Source organism: Pogona vitticeps, chromosome 1 (assembly GCF_051106095.1).
Source record: "Pogona vitticeps strain Pit_001003342236 chromosome 1, PviZW2.1, whole genome shotgun sequence".
In the NCBI taxonomy this organism is placed as follows: domain Eukaryota; kingdom Metazoa; phylum Chordata; class Lepidosauria; order Squamata; family Agamidae; genus Pogona; species Pogona vitticeps.
The window spans coordinates 172,328,987-172,354,339 of NC_135783.1; the positions used below are offsets into that span (position 1 = coordinate 172,328,987).

Here is a 25,353-nt window from a genome sequence, read left to right on the forward strand (position 1 = left end):
AACAGGGGCAAAGAGTGAGGTTCGCAGCCTGGGGGTCCATCTGGATCCGGTGCTCACCATGGAAAACCAGGTAGCATCAGTGGTCCGCTCCACCTATTTCCATCTCTGGCGGATTGCCCAGCTGTGTCCCTATCTTGATGTTTGGGCACTCACCACTCTGGTCCATGTGCTTGTAATCTCGAAATTAGACTGCTGTAATGCTCTCTACGTGGGGCTGCCTTTGAGATTGACGCGGAAGCTTCAAACGATGCAGAATGCAGCAACCAGACTTCTCACTGGGGTGAGAAAATATCAGCATATTTTCCCCACTCTGGCTGCCTTGCATTGGTTGCCCGTTCATTTCCACATTGATTTTAAAGTGGTAATGATGACATATAAAGCCCTAAATGGTTTGTGTGTGTGTTGTGTTTAGTCGTTTAGTCGTGTCCGACTCTTCGTGACCCCATGGACCAGAGCATGCCAGGCCCTTCTGTCTTCTACTGCCTCCCGGAGTTGTGTCAGGTTCATGTTGGTTGCTTCGCAGACACTGTCCAGCCATCTCATCCTCGGTCGTCCCCTTCTCCTCTTGCCATCACACCTTCCTAACATCAAGGTTTTTTCCAAGGACTCTTTTCTTCTCATGAGATGGCCAAAGTACTGGAGCCTCAGCTTCAGGATCTGTCCTTCCAGTGAGCACTCAGGGTTGATTTCCTTTAGTATTGATAGGTTTGTTCTCCTTGCAGTCCAGGGGATTCTCAAGAGCCTCCTCCAGCACCACAATTCAAAGGCATCAATTCTTCGGCGGTCTGCTTTCTTTATGGTCCAGCTCTCACTTCCATACATCACGACAGGAAAAACCATAGCTTTGACTATTCGGACTATTGTCGGCAAGGTGATGTCTCTGCTTTTCAAGATGCTGTCAAGATTTGTCATCGCTTTCCTCCCAAGAAGAAGGCGTCTTTTAATTTCAGGGCTGCTGTCTCCATCTGCAGTGATCATGGAGCCCAGGAAGATAAAATTTGACACTGCCTCCATATCTTCCCCTTCTATTTCCCAGGAGGTGATGGGACCAGTGGCCATGATCTTAGTTTTTTTGATGTTGAGTTTCAGACCGTTTTTTGCACTCTCCTCTTTCACTCTCATTACAAGGTTCTTTAATTCCTCCTCACTTTCTGCCATCAGAGTGGTATCATCTGCATATCGGAGGTTGTTGATATTTCTTCCGGCAATCTTAATTCCGGCTTGGGTTTCTTCCAGTCCAGCCTTCCGCATGATGTATTCTGCATATAAGTTAAATAAGCTGGGGGACAATATACAGCCTTGCCGTACTCCTTTCCCAATTTTGAACCACTCAGTTGTTCCATGACCAGTTCTGACTGTTGCTTCCTGTCCCACATATAGGTTTCTCAGGAGACAGATAAAGTGGTCAGGCACTCCCATTTCTTTAAGAACTTGCCATAGTTTGCTGTGGTCCACACAGTCAAAGGCTTTTGCATAGTCAATGAATCAGAAGTAGATATTTTTCTGGAACTCTCTGGCTTTCTCCATAATCCAGCGCAAGTTAGCAATTTGGTCTCGAGTTCCTCTGCCTCTTCGGAATCCAGCTTGTACTTCTGGGAGTTCTCGGTCCACATACTGCTGAAGCCTACCTTGCAGGATTTTGAGCATAACCTTGCTAGCGTGCGAAATGAGTGCAATTGTACGGTAGTTGGAGCATTCTTTGGCACTGCCTTTCTTTGGGATTGGGATGTAGACTGATCTTTTCCAATCCTCTGGCCACTGTTGAGTTTTCCAAACTTGCTGGCATATTGAATGTAGCACCTTAACAGCATCATCTTTCAAGATTTTAAATAGTTCAACTGGAATGCCATCACCTCCACTGGCCTTGTTGTTAGCCAGGCTTTCTAAGGCCCACTTGACTTCGCTCTCCAGGATGTCTGGCTCAAGGTCAGCAACTACATTGTCTGGGTTGTCCGGGATATCCAAATCTTTCTGATATAATTCCTCTGTGTATTCTTGCCACCTCTTCTTGACATCTTCTGCTTCTGTTAGGTCCCTACCATTTTTGTCTTTTATCATGTTCATCTTTGTGCAAAATGTTCCTCTAATATCTCCAATTTTCCTGAACAGATCTCTGGTCTGGGAAACCAAATCCCCTAAATGGTTTAAGACCTTGATATCTAGCGGAACACCTCCTCCCACCTAGATCTACCCGAATCAATCATTCTAGTCAAGAAGAGCGGCTGAGAGGCCTAATGCTGAAGGAAGCCCGGCGAGGAAGAACAAAAAACCGGGCCTTCTTGGCAGTGGCCCCCTTGCCTCTAGAACAGTCTACCCCCAGAGATCTGCCTGGCTCCCTTGCTGGGTGTTTTTAAGAGCAAACTTAAGACCTGGCTCTTTATGCAGGCTTTTCCTCTTGTCATCACCTGATTATTTTTCCCATCATGAACTATATTATTACTGTTGTTTTTATTTTATTATATTATTTTTACTTTCATCTATTATTGTTAGCCACCCAGAATAGGCTTTGGTCTAGATGGTGGGGTATAAATTTAATAAATAAATTGCCTAGTGCTAATCCTGGCAGCTGTGATCCAGCAGTGATTTTTACTATTAACAACTCCCCCATCACATGCCCAAGGTCCCAAAGACTTCTACATGACAACAGGGAGTCCTAAGGAACCTCAGACCCTAAACAGAAGAAGTGAGAAGCTTTGAATTAGTTAAATTAATTATTTCCACTGCTAGATTCAATTTATTCTGATTTAACTTCACACAACAGGATTTTGCTCAATAAATATGGTCTTTAAAGTACTCTTAAGATTTTTTTGGGAACCCCTAATCTTTTGCTGCCTTTGAATGTTCAGTCTCACAAATTGGCTTTCTCATGCCTTTGAAATGTTCCTCTTTTTTATCATTTCCTGTTAAATTACATTTTTCTAACATAATTCCTCCATCTAGGTCAGCAGTGATAATGCTCCAGTCATGCAAATAATCTCACAGTTTGACTCCAGTCTGTGAATTGTTGCTTTTTGGGTGTTGTTTCACATGGCATAATAGCACCTTCTAAATCACATTGCTCTAATGTCACTGCAAAAGGCTTTATGGTTTGAGTTCTCTTAATGCTATTTACCTGCTATCATTTCTGCTTGCATCAATTTAACCTGACTAAACTGGTTCATTTCCTGGCAATGGGTGAAATGCTGCTTGTTCAGATTACTTTCTGCTCGAACAGACATGTGAAAGAAGTGCTACCAGGCCATTGAATGAATTTAATAGAGGGATGCTGCTTGTTAATTCCATTTCCATGAAATAAAATGCCTGCTTCTTTTTAATTTTATTTAGCTGTGATTCTGTTTGAAAAGAAGGGTTAATACCTTGTTTCCCCGAAAAGACCTAACCTGCAAATAAGCTCTAGTATGATTTTTCAGGATGCTCATAATATAAGCCCTACCCCCATAATAAGCCTCACTTAAGTAAAACCCTGCCCTCCACCATTGTGCAGCAACTACAAGAAGATGACAAGACTGTATTTGAATGAATGTAGATTGTAGTACATGAAAAAAAATCCCCTGAAAATAAGCCCTAATGCGGTTTTTGGAGCAAAAATTAATATAAGACCCTGTCTTATTTTCGGGGAAACACAGTAATGTAGCTCATTCTTTTGATTACTTCCTTGCCGAAATGCATTGATAAAATTGTAAAATAAGCAGAAGTCATTCTTCTTGTCTGGTGACACCACAGCTATCACACTATGTCAACATTGCCTAGCAGTAAATATTTTTCTTGCCTAGACCTTGGCCTCTGAAATTTGTTTAAAAAGCTAACTTTAGACACTTTTTTACTAAAGAAAAGACAGTCCATCATGTTGCAAATAATAAATGCAAAGCTTAACATAGTAAACTGTCATCTTACTTGTTATATAATTTAACTGTTGACCAATTGTTATTCCCCACATTTCTCAAAATCACATTTACACCATTCCTCGTCTTATCTTAAAGAAATATCGACCAACAATCTAAATGCTCCAAATTATTTTCCAAACCACGTGTCTCGAGATTTATTTTATTGCATATTTATATTGACATATAAAAGAAATATTTTATTTTGACATAAGTGGAATATTTAGTATGACTTCTTTGTCTGAAAAATAAGTCCATCCGGCTAGAAATAATAATTGGCTGAGAATCAGAAATTAGAAATTTCATCATGTTCTCAGAATTAAAACTAAGGGAAGGAAATGTTAAAATTGCCAGGTTATAAAATGCAGAAAATGGGGTATTCTGTAACACTTTTTAAATAAAGTATTTGAATTCTTTTAAATAGCAACTACCCACTTTTAAAATTTTGCAATAGAACAAGAATTTTTTTTGTCTTAAGTAATGTTAAATCTCTACTTAAGACAAAATGGTGAAACAGGACATGTCACAGAGTCTTCCTTGGAATGCCTCTTTCAGAATAAAACTGTACTCAGGTTGATGAAGTGGCCAATTTTTCCCTTTCAAAAAAATTTTCATTGCACATGAAAAATGCAGAAGTGATTTCCTGGAAGATTCTCTCAGGATTGCTCCTGTGGAAGTTGCCAAGGTAAATGTTAGTTCTAAAGATAATGCCCAACGGAGTCTCCAGAGCAGCACCAAAATTTGCTGTAATTAGTGTGCTGGTGTGGATTAGGACTAGAATAGTCATTTTCTTCAACCCTGCTTTCTAAAACCATTTGTTTATACAGGTTTTTTTTTCTGCCCAGGGGGATTCATGCATTGGCTGAAATCCAGTAGTGTGCCATAGGTAGAGTTGGTTCATTGTTTCCATGGGTCTATTCTAGTTGTGACTTAATATTGGATTTCAGCCATTACATACTATTCATACTGTGTACAATTCTGGTGACTACTTCTGAAACCGGATCATACAGACCCAGAAAAGATTTTGCTGAGAAGGAAAAGGTGGCCAAATTACAAAACAAGACTTCTGTTTTACTGTTCTTTAGCAGGGCACTGGTTCTACAAAGCTGTTTATGCTGGTTTGGAAAGCAGAAATAAAATACCATGTGCTTTGAAAAAAATGGCCATTAAGCCAAGCGAAGTAAAGCTGGCAACAATAGATCAAAATGACCTTGAAATCCCTTTACCACATTTTCAGCAAGGAGGCTGTTCAAACTTCTTGTTGTGAGGGAAGAGTTGTAAAGTGAAAAGAATGATCAGCTCTCTAGTAGTAATTGTGCTGTGTAGTGTAGTGGATGGAGTGACAGACTAGGACTCAGGGGACCTAGATTCCTATCCCTGCTTGACTGTAGAAATTCATTGGGGGGGGGATTGCAGTGGTAAACAACTCTTTAGATATCGGACATACCATTAAAAACTCATTAGGGTCACCGTAAATCAAATAGGACTTGAAAGCACATGACAACAGCTACAGTACTCACCTAGGATTGTATGGTATTTCTTGTAGCTCATCATTATCATCATCCCCTATATTAATATATCAGTTATCAATATATCAGTTGCCTTCTGGTACCCCAGGTTTTTCCTTCTTTTATCACTTAGGGACACTTCCATTCTTATCAGGAAGATTGTTGTTTATAACTTACCTCTGTTTTCTCAGGTAGGTAGTAGCAAGTTATGGTATTCCTTATTTTACATGTCTTATTTGGATGAATAGTATAGTGAGTGAAAGAGTCAAGGAAAGAAACTCAAAAGACGATGGTCATGTTGGGACTGCTGACAGGGAAGAGTTGCCAAAGTACCATTCAGTAAATGATGCAAATGAGGGGTTTGTAATGTATTTGCTCAGAGAGCTGATATAGCTCACCAGGCTGGAGTGCCTGCAACTGAGCCACTGAGCTGGAAGCAGTGAATTTGGGCCCCTACTGAGAGAGGGGCCAGCCAAAATCATCCAGTGTGTGGCTGAGGGGTTTATGTGTCCAGTGACTTATGTGGTATCAGGCAAGTTGCATCGTCCCAGAGGCCCACCAGAAAGAAGGGACAGGTAAACCAGTGTTGGTACTTTATGCCAAGAAAATATGTAAGAATTTCATAATTTAGAAGTGACTTGCTGGCCCATACTTATTACTAATGTGGCCACCAGTACAGACATATAGATACCAGTCTGGAGAACAGGATACACAAGAGCCGGGCTGAAGTTATGGATGAGGGGGAAAGGGTCACGACCGGACACAAACGCAGAAGGGACCATCGGGCCTGACCACTCTAGCTGTCATCCAGTTGCCACTAGGGAACCAAACCCACCTCGTGCTCTCTTCTGAGCTGTTGGACAAATGGCAGGTTGTCAGACAACTCTCATGTGCCATCAAGTCAATTCTGACTTATGCGTGGCCAACAATTCCTCTAATTTTCAACTCCGCTGGGTGGGGCTGTGTCCCTCATGTGCACAACTTCATCCCCACAGACACCCAACTCCACCCCCCACCCCAGGGTTCTGTAGCAACTGGAACCAAAGGAGCTGAAAATTATCACTGTGGGTACACAGAGGAGAAGGAGCCCTGCGCAGAGTGGGGCAGAGTCGTGTAGGTTTAGAGGAAACTTTGTGGGTGACCCTTCTCAAGGTCAGAGAACACTCTGGTCGTTTACCATTCCCTCTTTTGGGGGCACCCTGGGCTTTGTAGCTTGCCCGAAGCCACACAGGCTGACTTTACTTATAAGGAGGCACAGTGAGAAATCGAGCTCCTGACCTCTGGCTCCTCAGCCAGATACCTAAATCAAAAGAGTGCTAAATGCCACCATGCACTTCCTAAAACTTCAACAGAGAGGGATGGAGATTGCCTCAGACAGGTTGACCTTGCACCAGGGGGACCCTGGCAGTTGTTGAAGCAGGCTCTCTGCCCAGTAGTTACGTCTTCACATTATGCCTACTCAGTACTTTTTTCCATGATGTTCAGTCTCCTGCATTTCTCCAGCTGCTTGTTTCTGTTGCTTGTTGCTTTTCCCCCAACCAGTACAGTCCTAATATTCTCTAGCAAGTCTTCATCCTGCCCTTCTGTGTGTCTCAGGATGATGAGAGGCTGTAAGCAAGCCAGGTGAAGTACAGGGCACATGTCTCATGAGCCCAGTTGTGCTAGTTGAACTGGACCAAAGAAATTCAGGAGACTATTGTGATTTTAGAAGTTTTGAGAGAGACACAATCCGGTACTGGAGCGCAGTCCACTGAGGGGAGTGAGCTCAATTGTACATGTGTTTACTTATAGCTATTCAGACTGTTCAAATATTTATTTATTTCTTCTTCAGCCTAAATTCCTACCCCTTTTTTGGATATGCTGGATCTGCCTTCCAACTTGAGTAAATGTTGTTCTTTGTTGTTTACATTGCTGTTGTCCCTGAGAAACACAGATAATGTTGCTGTTCTTCTCCACAAACAGTCTTCCAGTGCTGTGGTGGATTAGTTCTGGCACAGAGGGATGGGGACGGCTTATAGGGTGTGCCTTCTGTTCTTGGCCTGTTAGCTACACTGGCTTTCAGAATTACCATCATATGGGAGCTGCACAGTCCTCAACACCTCTGCCATAGTCTGGCTGCAGTTTGCCCTTTTCCATTAAGATTAGGAAATGCATTCTGTACAAAGGCTAATCCATTATTTTTGCCCATCCATCAGAACCAGCTGTGTCATTAATTGGAGTAATCCTTATTTCATTTGTTAAAAGAGTTCTGCCTCAGATTTCTCTGTGAAAGTGGCTTTGACAGTTTTATGTGGCAAAACCTGTCTCCCCTGATGCTGAGGCAGAGAGCCAGACTGACTACAGTAAATAAATGGGGAGTCACCTAGTTCACTGGTTCTTAACCTTGGCTTACTCAGGAGTTTTGGACTGCAACTCCCAGAAGCCTTCACCACCAACTGTGCTGGCTGGGGTTTCTGGGAGTTGCAGTTCAAAAACATCCAAGTAACAAAGGTTAAGAACCACTGACCTAGTTCACTGTCCTTTTCCTTTTGTTCTTCTGGTGGTGCTGCAATAATAGAAATCTCCCAAAGTCCGTGAATTGGGAGGACAAGTTCTCCTGCGCTTTCTGTGTTTTGTCATACATTTCCTTGCAGGATTGGGTGAGGTGCAAGCAACTCAAAATATCTTTGTGAAAAGCCAGTCACCAATCAGGTTTAGGACCTAAATGAATGGGTGCAAATCTCAAGAGCTGAATCCCAGCCCATCTCACTTTGTGAGTAAGAGGTCTTACTTGTTTGAAGTGTTTTGTAATGTTTTGCCATTTAGCTCTGAGATTTTGCTCATGTTTGACAGTGTTTTTCTGTAATAACTGGGCTATCATTTCCTTCTTTGGCTCTGTCTCTCTTCCTTTTTTTACACATATCTGAAATGTGACTCACAGAAATGTTATGCCCTCATGCCTGAAGTGTGTGGGTGAGGACAGTGGAATTTTCGAAACAGAGCTCCCTTCCCAAAGATGATCAGCTGCGGTTATTAATAGCTACGAAGGAATTAAGAAACTAAGATGGTGTTCCTGGCTGCTTTCAGTCACTGCTTTCAGATACTGTATGTTAAAAAGGAAAAACATTTCCCCCACTGTGTCTGAAATGCTGAGGTAAAGAAGGTCTTGGAATAAGACCTCCAACGGAGCTAATGGTGAAATCAATAGTGCAGCTGTACTGTTGTGCACCAATTGTAATTGATAGTATCAGCTCTAAAGCTCAGTTATGACTTGTGTTAGCTGTAGCTCAGAATGCAAATAAGTTTTATTTTGAACTTACAAAAGTATAAAACCCCTATCTATTTTAAAGTTGTGTTTCTGCCTGTCTTGTCATGTGCACACAGCAGCACTGCAGTTCTTGTAAATATCAGAGCTTGTGCAGCATTGATTTGTCCCTTCCTTCATACCGTCTTACACAAACACCTCCATGTTTGTTTGTTTGTTTTTTTTTAAATGTTTTTTTTTGTCTCAGATAAAGTTGTTCATGGGGCCTGATCTGAAGACGTTAGTTTAACAGAAGTTGATGTACAAGAGCTTGAATTCCGGTGGCTCTTCAACCAAGAATTCTCCTCAATAATATATCAAATGTATTTATCAACATATTTATTATTCACCTGTCAGCCCAAATGGCCCCCAAGACTAGAAAAAGAAATTTAAGAATTGTTTCATATTTTTAAAAAACTGAAAACAGAAACAGTGAACAGTCTTCAAAACATCTAGATGGGAGAGTAGAACTTCCCCCTAAACCTGTGCAAAGGTGGGTCCGCTCTGACCTCCTTAGGGAGAGAATGCCATAATTAGCACTTTACCCAGAGGAGCCATGGTCCTTTGTCCCCATCCGCCTGTTCTCCATTGTTGTTGAGCTATATAAGAGTGCTTTTGAAGAGGGACACAAATTGCTAGCATGTTCTGTCTTTTGGATACCATGAGTTGTTTTTCCAAAAGTTCCTGCAGCTGTATGGTCTGCAAAACCCTTTCTTCAAGGGGTACCCAACGCACAGTAACTTAAATGGGAGGTGATAAGGCAAAGGTGGCTGTGTTCAGGTCTGTCTTTTGTAGGAAACAGTGCAGCTAGTGGATCAACTAGCTACTAGTCATAGCCAAGTTGGCTGGAACTTCTCCGAGTGGAAGCCTCAGCATCTGGAAGAATGGAAGTTCCTGCATTCTTGCTCTGCTGCGAGTCAGAAGTTTGAATATAAGAATTGTTAAGCAAGGTTTATTTAGAGCACTCAGCAATTTTTGATATGTACTGTATTTGCTGGCATATAGGACTACTTTTTTGCCCTGAAAAACATGCCTCCAAGTGGGGGGGTCATCTTATACGCCGGGGGCACTTCAGTTGGGATAGACATAGCTGCCCATAGTGGCCTTCCAATACTCGCCCGGTGCCCATAGTAGCCTCCTGATGCCTGCCCACCTCATTCTACATACCATCCAGTATCGCAAGGTATCCAGCGCGGCGTAGTGCCGGTTACAGGGAGATGCAGGGGCAGGCCGGAGGCGCTGTGGTCGTGCTGCGGCCGTACAATGGTGACGATGAATAGCACCTTTTATTTGGTGTGTGGAAGGTGTGCGGAAGAGGGGGTAGTCTTATACAGCGAGTATATAACAAACTCTATATTTTGAGTGGAAATGTTGGGGGAGGTCGTCTTATACGCCCAGTCGTCTTATACGTCGGCGAATGCGATAATTCATATTATTGTCTCCCAGCCTTCTTTGTCCTGGGATTAACAGAGATCCTTATTTAATTAGTTTAATGAAGTTTTGCCCCAAGGAAATACCATGATATAACCCATCTTGAGTGAAGCTTCAATTTTCACATTCTGCGATATTACATTAACATAGCTGTAAAAATACTCTCAGAATTTTTTTGTGTCATTAACAAAGTTACTGCTCATTTATGCTCTTTCTTATTGGTACATAGCAGCCTGTATGAGACCAGTGAGTACTTTGGGTACATGTAAAAGAAAATAGTAGTTTTATTTGAATTCCAGAGAAACACAGCATTTCTCAGTTTGATCAACTGCAATTACAGTGGGATCATCTTTTTACATAATTAACAATACAAGTTTCATAGCTTCAGGTGTCATCCAGAAATGTATTCCAATGCATACACAGAAGATGGTTATATGAGATGTGCAGTGCTCTGTAGTGTCTGAAATAAGACAAAGAATTGAATGAAGTGTATAAATATGTTTATGAATGTATCAGTGTGCTTACCAGTAACAGTGCATCTGAGAGAAGAGAACGTTTTTGGTCGACGTGTCCTGGCAACTCAATATATGTCAGTTAAATAAAATAAATAAATAAATAAATACCTACCTACCTACCTTCAGGAGGCAGACATTCAAATGCATCAGTTCACTTTCATATAGGAATCTCTAGACAGAGAGCTAAAACGTTGGTTTTGTCATCCAGGCTGGAATTTAAAGATATGTAGAGTAATGCTGCTTTTTTGGTAACAGAAGGGATAGGTTCTATCCCATGGTGGTTTTACATATGTTGCAAAGTACTGTCACTCTCAGATTCTTTCTGAGCACTATGTCAATAACTTCGGTGTCCTTCCCACCGATGGCAACAGCTAAGATGGTAGCTCTTGGCTAGTGGGCATTTGCAGTTTATGCTGATATCAGTTGAGCTTCTTTTTATACTTTTATCTCTGAGGATATAATAATGGTAAAGGGTGATGGCTCCTGCTGAAGCTGCCAGCCCAAGAACAAGAACTGATGGGAGTTGCTTACTCCATTGAAAAGCTTTGTGTCTGATCAAGAGTTTGGTCGGTCAGTCGGTGGGTGAAGACCAAGCAGTGGGATTCTAGTTCTTGTTGTGTAATAGCTTTGCAAATAGTTTTTACTTTCCAAGACTGATAATTGATTTACCTAAAAGTAATCCAAGACTACAGTATGAATCATTGTTTCCAATTTTGTTCGAGTCATGACCTCTTTTTATAATAGCCAATATGTGAGGCCACCACTACCGTGTTTGCATAAATAGGTCATTGTCATCATTCCCTGACACGGTGGCACCACTGATACTGCTGCTGCTTGCCTTCCTACTGCTTATGCTGCCAACTCAACTGCCACCACTTCAAAACTGGGGATGGAGCAGGCTGAGGGAGATTAAAGGAAGGGATAAGAGAAGTCAAAGGACTTCAGAGATGGGTCAGTGGGCACAAGGACATTGTGGTACCTAGAGAGAAGGTAAAACCTTCATGCAGAGAGGATCCCTCTCAGAAACCATCACAAAGCTTTCCTTGCACCCACTGCAGAAGAGGTAGGCCATTTCTTCTTGTGACCCCCTCCTGGGGTGTGTTATTGTGTGGGTGGGCTTTCCCCCCCTACTTTTTCCCTCTTTCTCTCCTTCTTTAGGGGAGATGCATCACTTTCTTGTGGAAGTGGCAGCAAGTATATCTTTACACTGGCATTTTATTTTTTGTTAAAAAAAAAGTCCTCGTCATCCTTCTCGGAAAGCAGAGCCTGTTTCTCATACATACATACACATACACACTAACTTTAATATCCTGCTCTGAAAGGTGAAGGGAGAAATTATTTGACAAGGGTCACATATAAGCTGACCCATGACTCCCAGAAAACTCTTTGTGACCCCCAGGTTGGGAAACACTGATGTAGAGGAGAGAAGAGATTTTATTTTTGCTTCTTGTAGGTCACTTCTGCCCATGGACTTGTGGGTGAATCATGGCTAATGGATTATTCTGTCCGTTGTCCCAAGCCATTGGAAGATCATTTGTGTTTCCAAGTCTTCCATTGTTTCTGAAGAGAATAGTAGCCGAAGCCAAACTTGCCATCTGTTTTTTCTAGATGAGATTTACTGTGTTTCTTCCCACATATGAGGACATGTTACCTTTTCCCTGGATCACTGCCCTGACAGATGTTTAAAGAAAGTTAGAAATCTAAAATTAGGCAATCCAACTGCACGTATTGACTTAAGATGTGACAGATCTGTTCTCATTTGCTTGTTTTCTTGAAATCTTTCAGTTGTAGATTTAATGTAACTTACGTGGAAGGGATTCCACATATTGAGAAAGATGTTGGAGAGACTGACACCAAGGGGCTGCCTTTTTTTTTCCACCTGATTTTCCCCATTCACCACTTTGAAGCCTGATAAAGCTGCAGTTTGGCAAGATGAGGAAGGGACTCAGAAGGGGCACCCAAGCGAAAGCTGTGAGGAGGGCTCTCACCAAAGGAGAGGGGTGGCTGGCAGCCAGAGTGTGTAGACTAAGGGTGGAGAGGCCAATGATGCCTTTGAGTGCAACAGGGTTCTGTTTGGCCCTGCTTCTAACACAGAGCATATCAGTTCTGTATTAGACTTTAAAGCTCTCCTGTTTGGTTGACATTGGTAGGTTTGTATTGGTTTATTTGTATGGTGGATTTGATTTAAATCAAATTGATTTAAATCACTGCAGGGTGAGTAAAAATCAATGATTTTTTTTTAAAAAAATTTAAATTATTAAATGAAAAATATATTTTAATTGAAATGTTTTATTCACCTTGCAGTGATTTAATTGTGATTTAAATAGATTTGATTTAAATCAGATCCACTCTGATTATGTCCAATGTGCTGTTGCTCTTTTATTATGCAAGTATCTGTTGATAATTGCAATTGATAATTACAATTTATTTATTTATTTATTTATTTATTTATTTATTTATTTATTTATTCTTTCATTTTAAAATTGTTATATTTATTGTTTTGATATGTTGAGAGCTGTTTTGGGCACTTTCCATTGAGAAGTGGGATTCAAATGATGGCAACTACATTGGGGGCATATGAAATAGAGATACCTTCCTGCCTGTATAACATTGTCAGTACAGTGGTACATAGTTCAAATGTACACACATCACACTCTCAGGACTATATTACCATATTGCAGTTCTTTCCCTGTTCCCAGGTAGTCTCCATCCTGCAGAAAGTTTCTACACACAGAAGAGAGAATTGTCTCAATTTTTACATGTGGAAAACCAAAGGGAGTATTAGCAGTGATACAACTTGCAAACATTTCTTCTCATCAGATTTGCATCAGATCTTTCAAGGAATTCAAGCTGTTGTACATCCTTACAACAACCCAGAAAGTGGCTTGAACTAAGCAACTGACATTTGATTTCTGCATTGAGCAGAGGGTTATACTTCATGGGCCTACGTGATTCTCTGATTTTATTACCGCTGTCATCTGGGTCTCACAGGTCACTGAGCAACGGATTTCTGAGAAGGGATTTAAACTCAGGCCAAAGTGCAGAGCAGTTGTTGCAAGACACCCTCACTGTTTGTTTCTGTAACTGTTTAAAGATTTGGCATTACAAAGCTTTCTGGTGAAATACAGTAAACACGCTTCTAGGTGGTTTATGTGGTATAAGATAAAGCACAAGTTTTGTTGAAAGGTTCCTTTAGAGCATCTTGGGCAGCTGCTAATCTTCAGTGGAAACATAATAGATTTCATATAAATCACAATTCAAATCATGGTTTAAATTTGAAAAATTTGATTTTTTGACTGTTTAAATTAAAAATTGATTTTTTTGTTTAAATTACAATTTAAATCATATAAATCAATTTGATCTTTAAAAAATCATTGATTTTTATCCACCCTGAATAGAAACAATTCTTTCTTGATGTGAATGTAATGATAAACTGGTCATCTGAATCCTCCCACTTTTGAGAAGTTATCAAAATTATTTGTGGTTGTAAAACAATTAGAGCTGTTCCCTTAGACTGAAATCCTTTTAATTGGTGACAATATCCCCCATGTAATCATACAGTAAATTTGAAAATGCTATTAAGAGAAACCTTACTCTAATTATGTTTTTTGCTTTTTAGATTTTTCTGTAATTATAAAGAATTGAATGACACTGCAATCACACTGGTAACTAGAACATCTGAAGATAGATGGCACAAAATTTACCGCAACACTTCTAGAGAAGATGGCTCATTAGGATTTCAAGGAAGGGTGCAGATCTCAAGATGGCAGCCCAGCGAATTCGTGCAGCCAATGCCAGTGGCCTCCCACGGTGCAAGTCCGAGGGAACTCTGATTGATCTGAGTGAAGAGTTTTCAGAAACCAGCTTCAATTCTGTCAAAGGTGAGCGTTTGTTTTGTATGTTGGAGCACCACCAGAATTCAACCAAAATGAGAGGGGTCACAAAAGAAAGAGATCCCTTGTGTACACCATAATACAGAAATCACACTAAACAAAGATTGGCATTACTTAAAATTGAGATTGTGACTTTGGCTTCCTTTAGAATTGCTTGTCTGCTGCCTCCCCACAAACGGTTAAAGAAGAGAGTCCATGCTTTGCATATAATGGTTCAGTCCTTGAGAGTTTCATGGAAGGCTGGAAAAATTTGTGCCTGAATTCTGAGAGAGCCATTAGCAATCAGCGTAGATGTTACCGAGTTTGATGGGCTGTCATGTCAGACTTAGCCTAAAGCAGCTTCCAAAGATGTTTCAGAGGTTGGCACCTACACCTTTTCTCTTAAGTATTATCTTGGAGAGAAATCAGAATAGTTCAGTCCCCACCTCCCACCCCCTATATTACATAGAATCATAGACCTAGAAGAGAATCCATCCTGCTGCCTGTGCAGGAAATCCACAGCTGAAGCATCCCTGATAGGTGGCCATCCGACCTCTGCTTAAAAATTGCCAGTGAAGGAGAGTCTGCTAACCTCTAAGGTATTCAGATTCATTATCTAATTATACTATAGTTTGGGTAAGAACTTCAGACTGTAATTACGGAAAGCATCCTCTTTTTATGGATGGCTGTTAGGAGACAGGAGATTGTCTATGTTGGTAAATGAATGAACAGCAAATCACTGTAGCCCTGTAATCAAAGCATGTAAGCTGGTTGCTACTACAGATTGAAAACATCAGCCACCAAGATGTTTTATATGCCATTAAGCATTTTCTCGAAAAGAAGTAGGAACAGCCTTTAAGGTAATAATGAGATTGGTTTTTTTTTTCATACCATCATGATAAATAGGGCTTTTAGAATATAATCAGACAGTTAGGCATATTCTAGTATTTTCTATTCAGATTATTTGTATTAAAGAACATAATAAATTCATTGGCACACATTGCAGCCTAAATCATCATTCCTTATTAGCAGGTCTTGCTTCAGGAAGCATTCTGACATGTTTTCCCTGGCTTGGGCGCAGATGGGACACTAACAGGACTTCTCACTCCTTTAGAGCTTCAAGGAGTGGTTTGCCATTGCCTTTTTCCCACTGAGTATCCACGGCCAGTAAGGATTTGAACCCAGGTGTCCTATGTTTTAATCTATCATTTCAATTGCTACACTGGGCGAACTTTTTTGCATTGCGTGTTTTTAAAGCTGCCAAATAGAGGAGGGTGGAACTGTTCCTGTAATTCATTTGATAGGGAAGTAGCTGAGCAGCAGCTTGCTGGAGACAATGTAGGGAAATCTGTATCACAGCAAATCTGTGGGGCTGTTGTGACTCAAGTGCTTTGTGCTGCTCCAGCATGTGTGACGGGAGTCTACTTTGGAATTCAGTCGGTGGATACAAGGCTGAGAGAGATGGTTACTGAAAATAAACTTGCTGGAGGAATGGAAATGTTTGCCTTTGGCAAAACAGAACTTAAGGAAGGGACGTGCTTCTCTGCCTGGGAGGGGTAGTAGGCAAGCCTGTCCTATGATGATGCTCCGGTTATGTTGTGCCTCTGTCCCCAAGGGCTGGGAGGAGGGAAGAGAAGTATTCTGGTGCCAAGTGAGAAGGACTCCTCTTTTGGTTCTTTGTGCATACTTCTCATTTCTGCCTGAAGGAGCTTTTCAGCACCCCAGTTTTCCAATTAAAACAAAAAGCTAGCCCTCTTATAACCAAGCATAGGCAAATTTATCAAAAATCTAATGATAAAAACTATAGCTACAGAACATTTTTTTTTTTGCTCACACAGAAACGTGCATTCCCCACCCACACCCCGTAAATCAGTTCCTCTCTTGCTGCCCTTGCCTTCTTTTCTGTAGCAATCAGGTTTTTAAAAAGCTCCCCTTTAAGCTTTTCTTAAAAACACCAACTGACATGGCTGGGAAGACAATATCAACCTTTCTAATCCCAGGTGTAACCACCCATCAGTCCCCACCAGGCAGTGCCTATGTGGAGCTTTTTTTAAAAAAAAGAAAAACTTTATTTTCTGCCAGTGGAAGTACGTACACATAGCACTACAGTAAGACTCACATAATTTCCAGTAGTTGAATAACTAATGGACACTTTGTACCACTGTTCATTAATTCATTACACAATTTCTTCTTGGAGAAAATGTCAGAGGCAGCCAGCTTTGGCCACCACTAACACTGAAGGTGCTGAATTTCCCATTGTGGCAGAAGCAAAAATGAATCCCTTCCCCATTTCTACTTAAGACAAACTTGGTTAAAACAGGCAGTCATGGAAAATCTCCCTAAGAGATTTTATTAGAAATTAGTTTTAGATATTAGTTTTTTATTAGAAGCCAAGTGCATAAGCTTTGTGTGCTTTGTTTACAAGACTAATTATATTTTCAGAAGGCTGTGAAGAGTCCTGTTAGCTAGAAAAGAAGGTGTGTGTACATTGCACCTCTCATCTTGATTTAAAAATAGATGATTTTTTTAAAAAAAAGGTTTTGCTGTGGCAGCACATTCAGTGTGTAAATGGGAGGACAATGGTTGCCAAAAATGAGCAATAAACATATTATGTGTGGACTGTGTTGCCAATCTGTAATTTTATGTCATGCAAGTATCCTCTTGGAATGTCTTGATTTTTCAAAACAGATAAATTTGCTGTTTTTACAGGTAGCTTTTCTCCTAGCCAGATATTGAATGGAATTGGGGGGGGGGGGGGACATTGGAGCAGCTCTTTTTAATATAATTTTCAAGATGTAGTCTAAATTGTGGGAAACAAGCTGACAGGAAAAGCATATTGTATATTTCAAACGTAGTATTAGAGGGGATCTATATGATACCGGGTTCTCCAAAAAAGAGAGAAAATTCATTCTAGATAAATGCAAGCCTGAACTCTTATTGCAAACTATCATGGCTAAACAGAGACTGGTGTGCTTTTGACATATTAGAACACAAGATTTATTGGAAAAGACAATCCTGCTAGGATAAATTAGAAGGTAGTAGGCCAAGAGAAAACCTAACGTGAGGTGGATTGATTCATTAAAGATAGCCGTGGCTTTTAGTGTGCAAGATCTGAGAAAGACTGTCAGTAATAAAACTTTGTATAGGTCAATAATCAAAGGTTTGCCGTACCTCAGAAACAACCTGATGGCACAACAACAGAGTATTGATAGTAGAAATTCTTGCCTTTAAAGATGAGGGTTAGACTGGTTTGCTGTATTGTGCCTTTGGGGCCTAAGACTTAACATGCTGTCTCCTTTAATATGCTCAGATGGTGATTATCTAGTAACCTGATTTATGTGCATTAAGACCTCTAAGCTGCTTAGTATTAGATTAGTATATTCATTTCTTCTCATCCATTTACATCGGCTGTGCTATGGCTTTCCTGCTCCATGCAATCTTCCTTAATTTTGTGTCCATAAGTGTGATTGTTCCTTTCTTGAAGTTTCCCTGAATCATTTGGATTCTTGTCATACAGCAGTGCTTAGAAAATTCTTCTCTACCTCGCAAACACTTTCTTTGCATGCCCTTTGAAAAATTAAAATCCACTTAATATCCAACAGTATGTACTCCCACATTTTATAATTCCCTTGAATCTGTTGTTCGCTGTGAGTCATTGGAATCATGCAATCTATCCACTGCAACGAGAAATGTGCATGTCTCTGTGTGTTTGTATGCATGTACATAAAAATATGTGTGATACAGGCTTTCTTGTTTTATTGTACATATTATCTTTCACTTCTTGGATAAAATATTCCCTAAAATTCCATTTAAGATGCTCAAATCTTTGTTCTTGATAAGGTAGTTACCTACAAACTAAAATTTAATACAGGGGAATGTGGAAAAATATGAGTGGGAACACACACACATCTCTTTTGCAGGTCCAGTATTGTACAGTTGATTATTTAGATTTGACTCTTACTAATCTGGAGCCAGATTGCTAAATTAATGAGCCAGACATTGCCACTGGCTGGTAACTGAACCAGGTCATAACCAAAGCCATCACCAATAATCCCGTATTTCCTATTCTCTCCTTGTTACTTCTGTAGCATAGTACTTTTTTGTAGTATTATAGATGGATATATGAACCAGCTCATTACTCTGCAGCTAATTAAGTCAATCATATATCTGTTTTCCCTTCATCTCTGTCCCCTTAAAATAAAATCTGCTGCTTACTCCCGAATGAGTGGGTAGAAGATGAGATTGCAACTTGAGTTGTGCATAATAATGTTCTGAGTAGGAGTAATCTCTTAGAGCTGGAACAGGCAAATTGGAGACTCCAGATGATTTGAACTACAACTCACCTAAGCCCTAGCTTAAGCATTGTCAGTATTCAGGGTCTGCCATTAAAATCCAGTCAGTGAGAAAAAGCTGGGGATTTGAGTGTCTATCAAAGTGTATGACTGATGCCTTACATACTGTACAGTGATTCTTGATTCTGTATAAGACAACCATGCTTCAGTGGTCAGAGAACTAGTGTGGTGTTGCAATATAGTTGTTCTATTCAGCAATTTTTTCATTTTCATTCTGGCTTTTGCTTTTCAGTGCCTTCTCCCAGTGCCTTGATGGTAGACAATCCTGCATCATTTGGAAATGCAAAGGAAGTTGTAGCAATAAAAGACTATTGTCCAAACAACTTCACTACCTTGAAGTTCTCCAAGGGTGACCACCTTTATGTCTTAGATACCTCAGGAGGTGAGTGGTGGTATGCTCACAATACCACAGAGATGGGCTACATCCCATCCTCCTACGTCCAGCCTGTCAACTACCGGAACTCTTCATTGACAGACAGTGGAATGATAGACAATCTTCTTGAATGCTCTGATGAAGGAGCCAAAGAGCTTGACCTTCTTGGAGACTGGACAGACGTGAAGTGGAGTTTAGCCAAAAATAATCCTTTCCTGAATAAAACACAGACCAACCCTTTTCTGAATGGGAACGTACAGATAATGCCTGACAGAGATTGTTCTCTCTCTACTACAGTGGATTTGTTGCTCTTTGACACAGGGATACCTACATTTACAGGGTCAAGTTCTGCTACAAATAGTAGTGTAGGTAACCAACTTGATGAAGTTCCATCAATGAATGGGTTTGAGTTTGAACAGCCAAGCCGACGGGACAATCCTTTTTTCAGAAGCAAGCGCTCCTACAGTTTATCAGAGCTCTCTGTCCTTCAGGCAAAGTCAGAAAATCCAGGATCATCTGGCTTCTTCTCTGGCTTAAAGTCTCCTACCCCAGAGCAGTTCCAGAGCAGGGAAGATTTCAGAACTGCATGGCTGAACCATCGAAAACTAGCTAGATCTTGCCATGATCTAGATCTGCTGGGCCAGAACCCTGGTTGGGGTCAGACACAACCTGTGGAGACTAACATAGTTTGCAAGCTGGATAGTTCTGGGGGAGCAGTTCAGCTGCCAGATACAAATATTAATATCCGTGTTCCAGAAGGACATGTAGCTCTAGGTGAAACACAGCAGATCTCTATGAAAGCACTGTTGGATCCACCTCTGGAGCTCAACAGCGACAGATGCAGCACCATAAGCCCAGTGCTGGAGATTAAGCTGAGCAACATGGAAGTGAAAACTTCCATCATACTGGAGATGAAGATTTCAGCTGAAGTTAAGAATGACATTGTGAGTAAGAGTTTAGTAGGAATACAGTGCCTGCGGAGTGATATAAAGGAAGGCCCATATGCACTAGTGCCACTTAGACACTGCTATGGAGACACGATTCAGGTTGAATTGGAGAACCTGGAGCCTTGCATGTATATCGCAGCTGTAGCCCAAGGTCAGAACATTCTCTATCCTTACACCGTCTGGGATCACATTGGTAAAAAAATCACAGTTGGTGTGTATGGTCCAAAGCACATACATCCTTCATTTAAAACAGTGGTGGCCGTCTTTGGGCATGACTGTGCCCCAAAGACCCTGCTAGTCAATGAAGTCACACGCCAAGTGCACTGCACAGCACCCGCAGCACTGCAGTTGTGGGGAAAGCACCAATTTGCCTTACTGAGGCCTCAGGACCTAAAGATTTGTATGTTTTCAAACATGACCAATTATGAGGTGAGAGCCAGTGAGCAGGCAAAAATAGTGAGAGGCTTCCAAATGAAGCTGGGCAAGGTCAGCCGCCTCATTTTCCCCATCATATCGCACGACCCCAATGAGCTGTCAGACTTCACACTGAGGATACAGGTCAAGGATGAAAAGGATGCCATACTGACTCAGTTCTGTGTCCAAACACCACAGCCGCCTCCCAAAAGTGCCATCAAGACCACTGGGCAGCGAAGATTCCTAAAGAAAAATGAGGTCGGGAAGATCATCTTGTCCCCTCTTGTAACCACCAGCAAATATCCAGTCTTCCAGGATCGGCCTGTGGGGAATTTAAAGTATGGCAAGCTGCTGAAAACGGTAGTGCGGCAAAACAAGAACCACTATCTCCTGGAGTACAAGAAGGGTGATGCCATTGCTTTGCTAAGTGAGGAGAAGATCAAGTTGAAAGGTCAGCTTTGGACAAAGGAGTGGTACATTGGTTACTATCAGGGTAAAATTGGTCTTGTCCACACCAAAAATGTTTTAGTTGTTGGGAAAATCAAACCAAACTATTTCTCGGGACCTGAGCTGACTACTAGTCTGTTGCTGGAGCAGATTCTGAGACCTTGCAAATTTCTCACCTATATCTATGCTTCAGTAAGGACTTTGCTGATGGAAAACATTAGCAGCTGGCGTGCATTTGCAGATGCTCTGGGATATGGCAACCTGCCCCTTGCTTTTTTCTGCCGAGCAGAGCTGGACAGTGAGCCAGAATGTGTGGCTTCTGTGTTGGAGAAACTGAAGGAAGACTGTAATAATTCTGATAATAAGGATAGGAAGTCCTTCCAGAAAGAACTGATGTCAGTAAGTATTCTCATCATTTGAAGCATTCATTTTTAATTCTAGAATCGTTTTCTTCTCTTTTAGCTTTTTGTCCCATTCAGCTGTCAAAAAGGAGCCAGGATTGAATGCTATTGCTTGCTTTAAGAACAGTTCAGCTCAAAACCTACCTTTCGCCGGTACCAAATGCTTATAATAGTCAGATGTTCTGAAATTAGGGTGTTTAAGCTGTAGAATGACTTCAGCATTCTTCATGTAGAAAAATCCTGACGCTGGACAGATTCAAAATATGTCATCCTTGGTGCGTGGAGATATATTCATTATGGTGCTCCCCCTAAAAACAGTCAGAAAGAAAAGTGAGCAACTCTGAAGCTTCATACTGACAAACCAGCTCTAGCAATTTTCTCTAGCTCCTGGGGTGGATCTTTTGTAAAGCTGATGGCTCTTATTAGCCTGTTGAAGAACAAGTTGTGACAAAGGACTTTGCATTACAACAGGGATAGCTCAACATATTGTGGCTGGGAAATTTCATTCCTCCCTGCTCCTGTGAGGATGCAGCCAAGCTTAGAGAGATCAGGAGGGGAATGATGAGGCGGTGACAGGTGATGCTGTTATCCTTGCTATTCAGAAGGACCAGGCCTTCAACCAGAGATGTCTTGTGACTGGGGCAAGGGGTCGCCTCCCTGAAGTTTTGGGATGAGGTGCCCTTCATCCTTGTCCACAAGCTGCCCAGAAACTCCAACCTCATAAGCTCTGGCTCCATAATAAGTCTTTTAAGCGACAAATCAGATCTTGGAAATAATTGGCTCTGAGTGAATGGGGGGGGGAGTAATTTAGGAGTAAACATCATTAGTCATGTTCTTTCCAGTAGATGAACAGTGAATAGAAATGTGTAAGTGCCTTATACTCTCTGACATCATATTAATCTAATCTATTCTACTTAAGTTGATGTAGAGTTCATCCAGGTATAAAGAGGTCCCCATTTATTATTGTCCAGTCTATCATTTAGTGTATCTGTCAAAATGTCCATTTCTGCTAGTTCCAACATCTTCTCAATAAATTCCTTCTTTGCCGGCACCTTTGTAGTCTTCCACTTACTGGCATATACAATTCTAGCTGCGGTTAACGTAAGGTCAAGTAGGTCTTGTTTTTTTTTTTTTTTTCAAGTGCAGCTGGTTATATATTCAATAAGAAGATTTCTGGCATCAAAGCAACTTTAACCCCTAAAACTTTCTCTATCGTTTCATGAATCATTTTCCAAAAGTCCTTGGCCCTAAGTATAAGACAAGATTAAATGAATGGAACATATTGTAATAAATCACTCTGGTTGCAACGGACAGGAAAGTAGAAAAAATACAATAAAATATTTATTTATTTATTTTTTAAAAAGAAATGTATAAGTGCCTTGAGTACTTAATGACACTACGTAAGGTTATTTTTGTACAAGCAGGGAAAGAGAGAAATGAAGCCACAAGATCACATTTTGCTGCAGTGTTTATAGGTGTACTCCAGGTGATGAAACTGAAATAAAACTGCTACAAATGCTACGATTTTGCCATGGTTAAATCTCAGTTCCCCTACTCATAGAAAGATTTTTTTTATGAATCAATGAAATCACAGGCAATGTTTTTGTTTTGATCATCCTTTTCAGATATATTGGAAGATTCAAGAGAGAAAAAGTAGATTAAGTAGGAAAAAGTAATCGGGGAGAATGAGGGCATTAAAAACACCAAACAGAGAAAAATGAGCCATTTCCCTGCTATCTGTGATGTGCCTCTTGCATGTCCCCAGATTGTTTCGCTACCCTGAGGTCCATGACACGTTCTCCTTTTACGCTGCCACCAGTTGATCTCCATCAACAATGTTTAATTAGAAAGATTAAGGTGCATGCCGAGTGTGCAGTTGAACAAAACAGGTTTATTGGTTACAGTTCACATAAACAGGTTCTTCAAAGACTTTAAAGTATTCAGTAACTTTGTAATAATTTGTTTCACTATTAACTCTCTATAAGTTCCATGCTCTCAACTGCCTACCTTAACTCCTGACTCTCTAACTCTCCTGACTAACTTTTCACTTCAGGCCCCCATCTCTGTCTGTAACTGACTAAACTCTTCTTCTCTGTCTAACCCCTCCCTTCTAGTTTCTGTGGCTCCAGCTCCCAACAACTCCCATTGGTACATGCAAATATCCTCATACATGAGCCAAAGCAGGATGATCAGCACACCATCATTCCAGGATCGAAGTTGCTGCCTCCACCCCCATGAACACATATCACGTGCTTTTTAAAAAAGTGCTTGCAGTCTCTTTCCAGAAGTGTGCACTGCTAAAAGAGAAATGTGATCAGCAGTGTGATGCAGCTGCCAAGAAAGCCAATGCGATTCTTGGTTGTATCAATAGGTGTATAGTGTCTAGATCAAGGAAAGGGATAGTACCACTCTATTCTGCTTTGGTCAGACCTCACCTGGAATATTGTGTCCAGTTCTGGGCACCTCAATTCAAAAAGGATGTTGACAACCTGGAATGTGTCCAGAGGAGGGCGACCAAAATGGTCAAAGGTCTGGAAGCCATGTCCTATGAGGAGCGGCTTAGGGAGTTGGGAATGTTTAGCCTTACAAAAAGAAGGTTGAGAGGGGACATGATAGCTATGTTTAAATATTTAAAAGGATGTCATGTTGAAGAGGGGACATCTTTAATTTCCAGGGCTGCAGAGACTAGGACATGGAGCAATGGTTTCAAACTACAGGAAAAGAGATTCCACCTGAACATTAGGAAGAACTTCCTGGTGGTCAGAGCTGTCCGGGAGTGGAATAGGCTGCCTCGAAGGGTGGTGGAGTCTCTTTCTTAGGAGGTTTTTAATCAGATGGCCCTCTGTTGGGAGTACTTTGATGGATGTTCCCGTATGGTGGGGAGTTAGACTGGATGGCCTCAGTGGTCTCTTCCAACTCTATGACTCTAAATAAATGGAGCTTCCAGAAACATTGAGAGGGCAGTTTGCATAGTCACCTCTTTTCACCAATGTGGGGTCAAAGGGAGGGAGTCCTTGCAACTTGCCCATGTTTAAAGGGATGGTCTCCAGGGTCTCCTTTTTTGGAGAGCAAGTGTCCCAAGGATCTCCTTCAGACTCTGCATTTGTGACAAAGAGCTGTCGCCGGCTCTTTCAGTTTCTTTTGTGCAGTGCAAACATCTAGGGAGAGAGGTTGGAATGGGGAATATGTTTGATGGGGGGATGGTAACTTAACATGATGGGGTAAAACATTGCTTGCTAGCTTCCATTTTGTGTTTTAAAACAAACCATCATAACTATTCTAATATGCATTATACTAGCATAGGAGTTTTCCCACTGTAAAATTCAGCTCTTTTCTGCCAAGATTTAAACATTAGGAGAGAGACGTTAAGAGAGCTGGCAATGGTGGATTTACATTTAGTGAATAGGCAGTAAATGGGCTAAATGTTGCTGGAATAAGTTCAGTACCTTATTTTAATTCAGTGTTAAATAGCCCAGTGCATTCCCATCAATACAATTTTCTTGTCACTGCTTAATAATGTACAATGGAATTCTTCTGTCAGTGCACTGACAGTGGGTGAGGGATAAGAACACACTGTTGCCTGAAACAGGAGTGAGGTAATTGTGATGCCTAGAGGAGTTCCTCACCCTGCCAGACGGCCAGGCAAAAAAAAATTGAAGTAAACAAAGAGTTCCATGCAGGCTCATCACTCTGAGTTGCAGAGGAACATAGCCATTGATTCACACACGCCTGGCCAGTTAATTACTCATTTCTGTTTTGTTTTTAACAGGAAATTTTATTTTTAAAACTTGGAAAAAATTCTTTAAAAAAAAAGAAAAGAAACCATGACAGATGATGACCAAAGTTAAAATTTTCACGTTGCCTAAACTCCACAAAGCCTCATGTTTGAAGCTCCTGTTGATGGCTTAATAGACCCGTTTTGAGATCAG

At 41.0% G+C, this 25,353-nt stretch overlaps 1 protein-coding gene across 2 annotated transcripts in view; it reads left to right on the top strand.

Moving 5' to 3' along the window:
- The window catches only part of SH3BP4 (SH3 domain binding protein 4), a 67,583-nt gene that overhangs the window by 27,175 nt on the left and 15,055 nt on the right, over positions 1 to 25,353 (top strand). For both annotated transcript variants that reach the window (XM_020806819.3, XM_072977363.2), the window contains exons 2-3: positions 14,238 to 14,499; positions 19,075 to 21,422. In XM_020806819.3, the coding sequence (XP_020662478.3) occupies positions 14,382 to 14,499; positions 19,075 to 21,422 (2,466 nt within the window). In that variant the 5' untranslated portion in view covers positions 14,238 to 14,381. The remainder of the gene's footprint in view (positions 1 to 14,237; positions 14,500 to 19,074; positions 21,423 to 25,353) is intronic.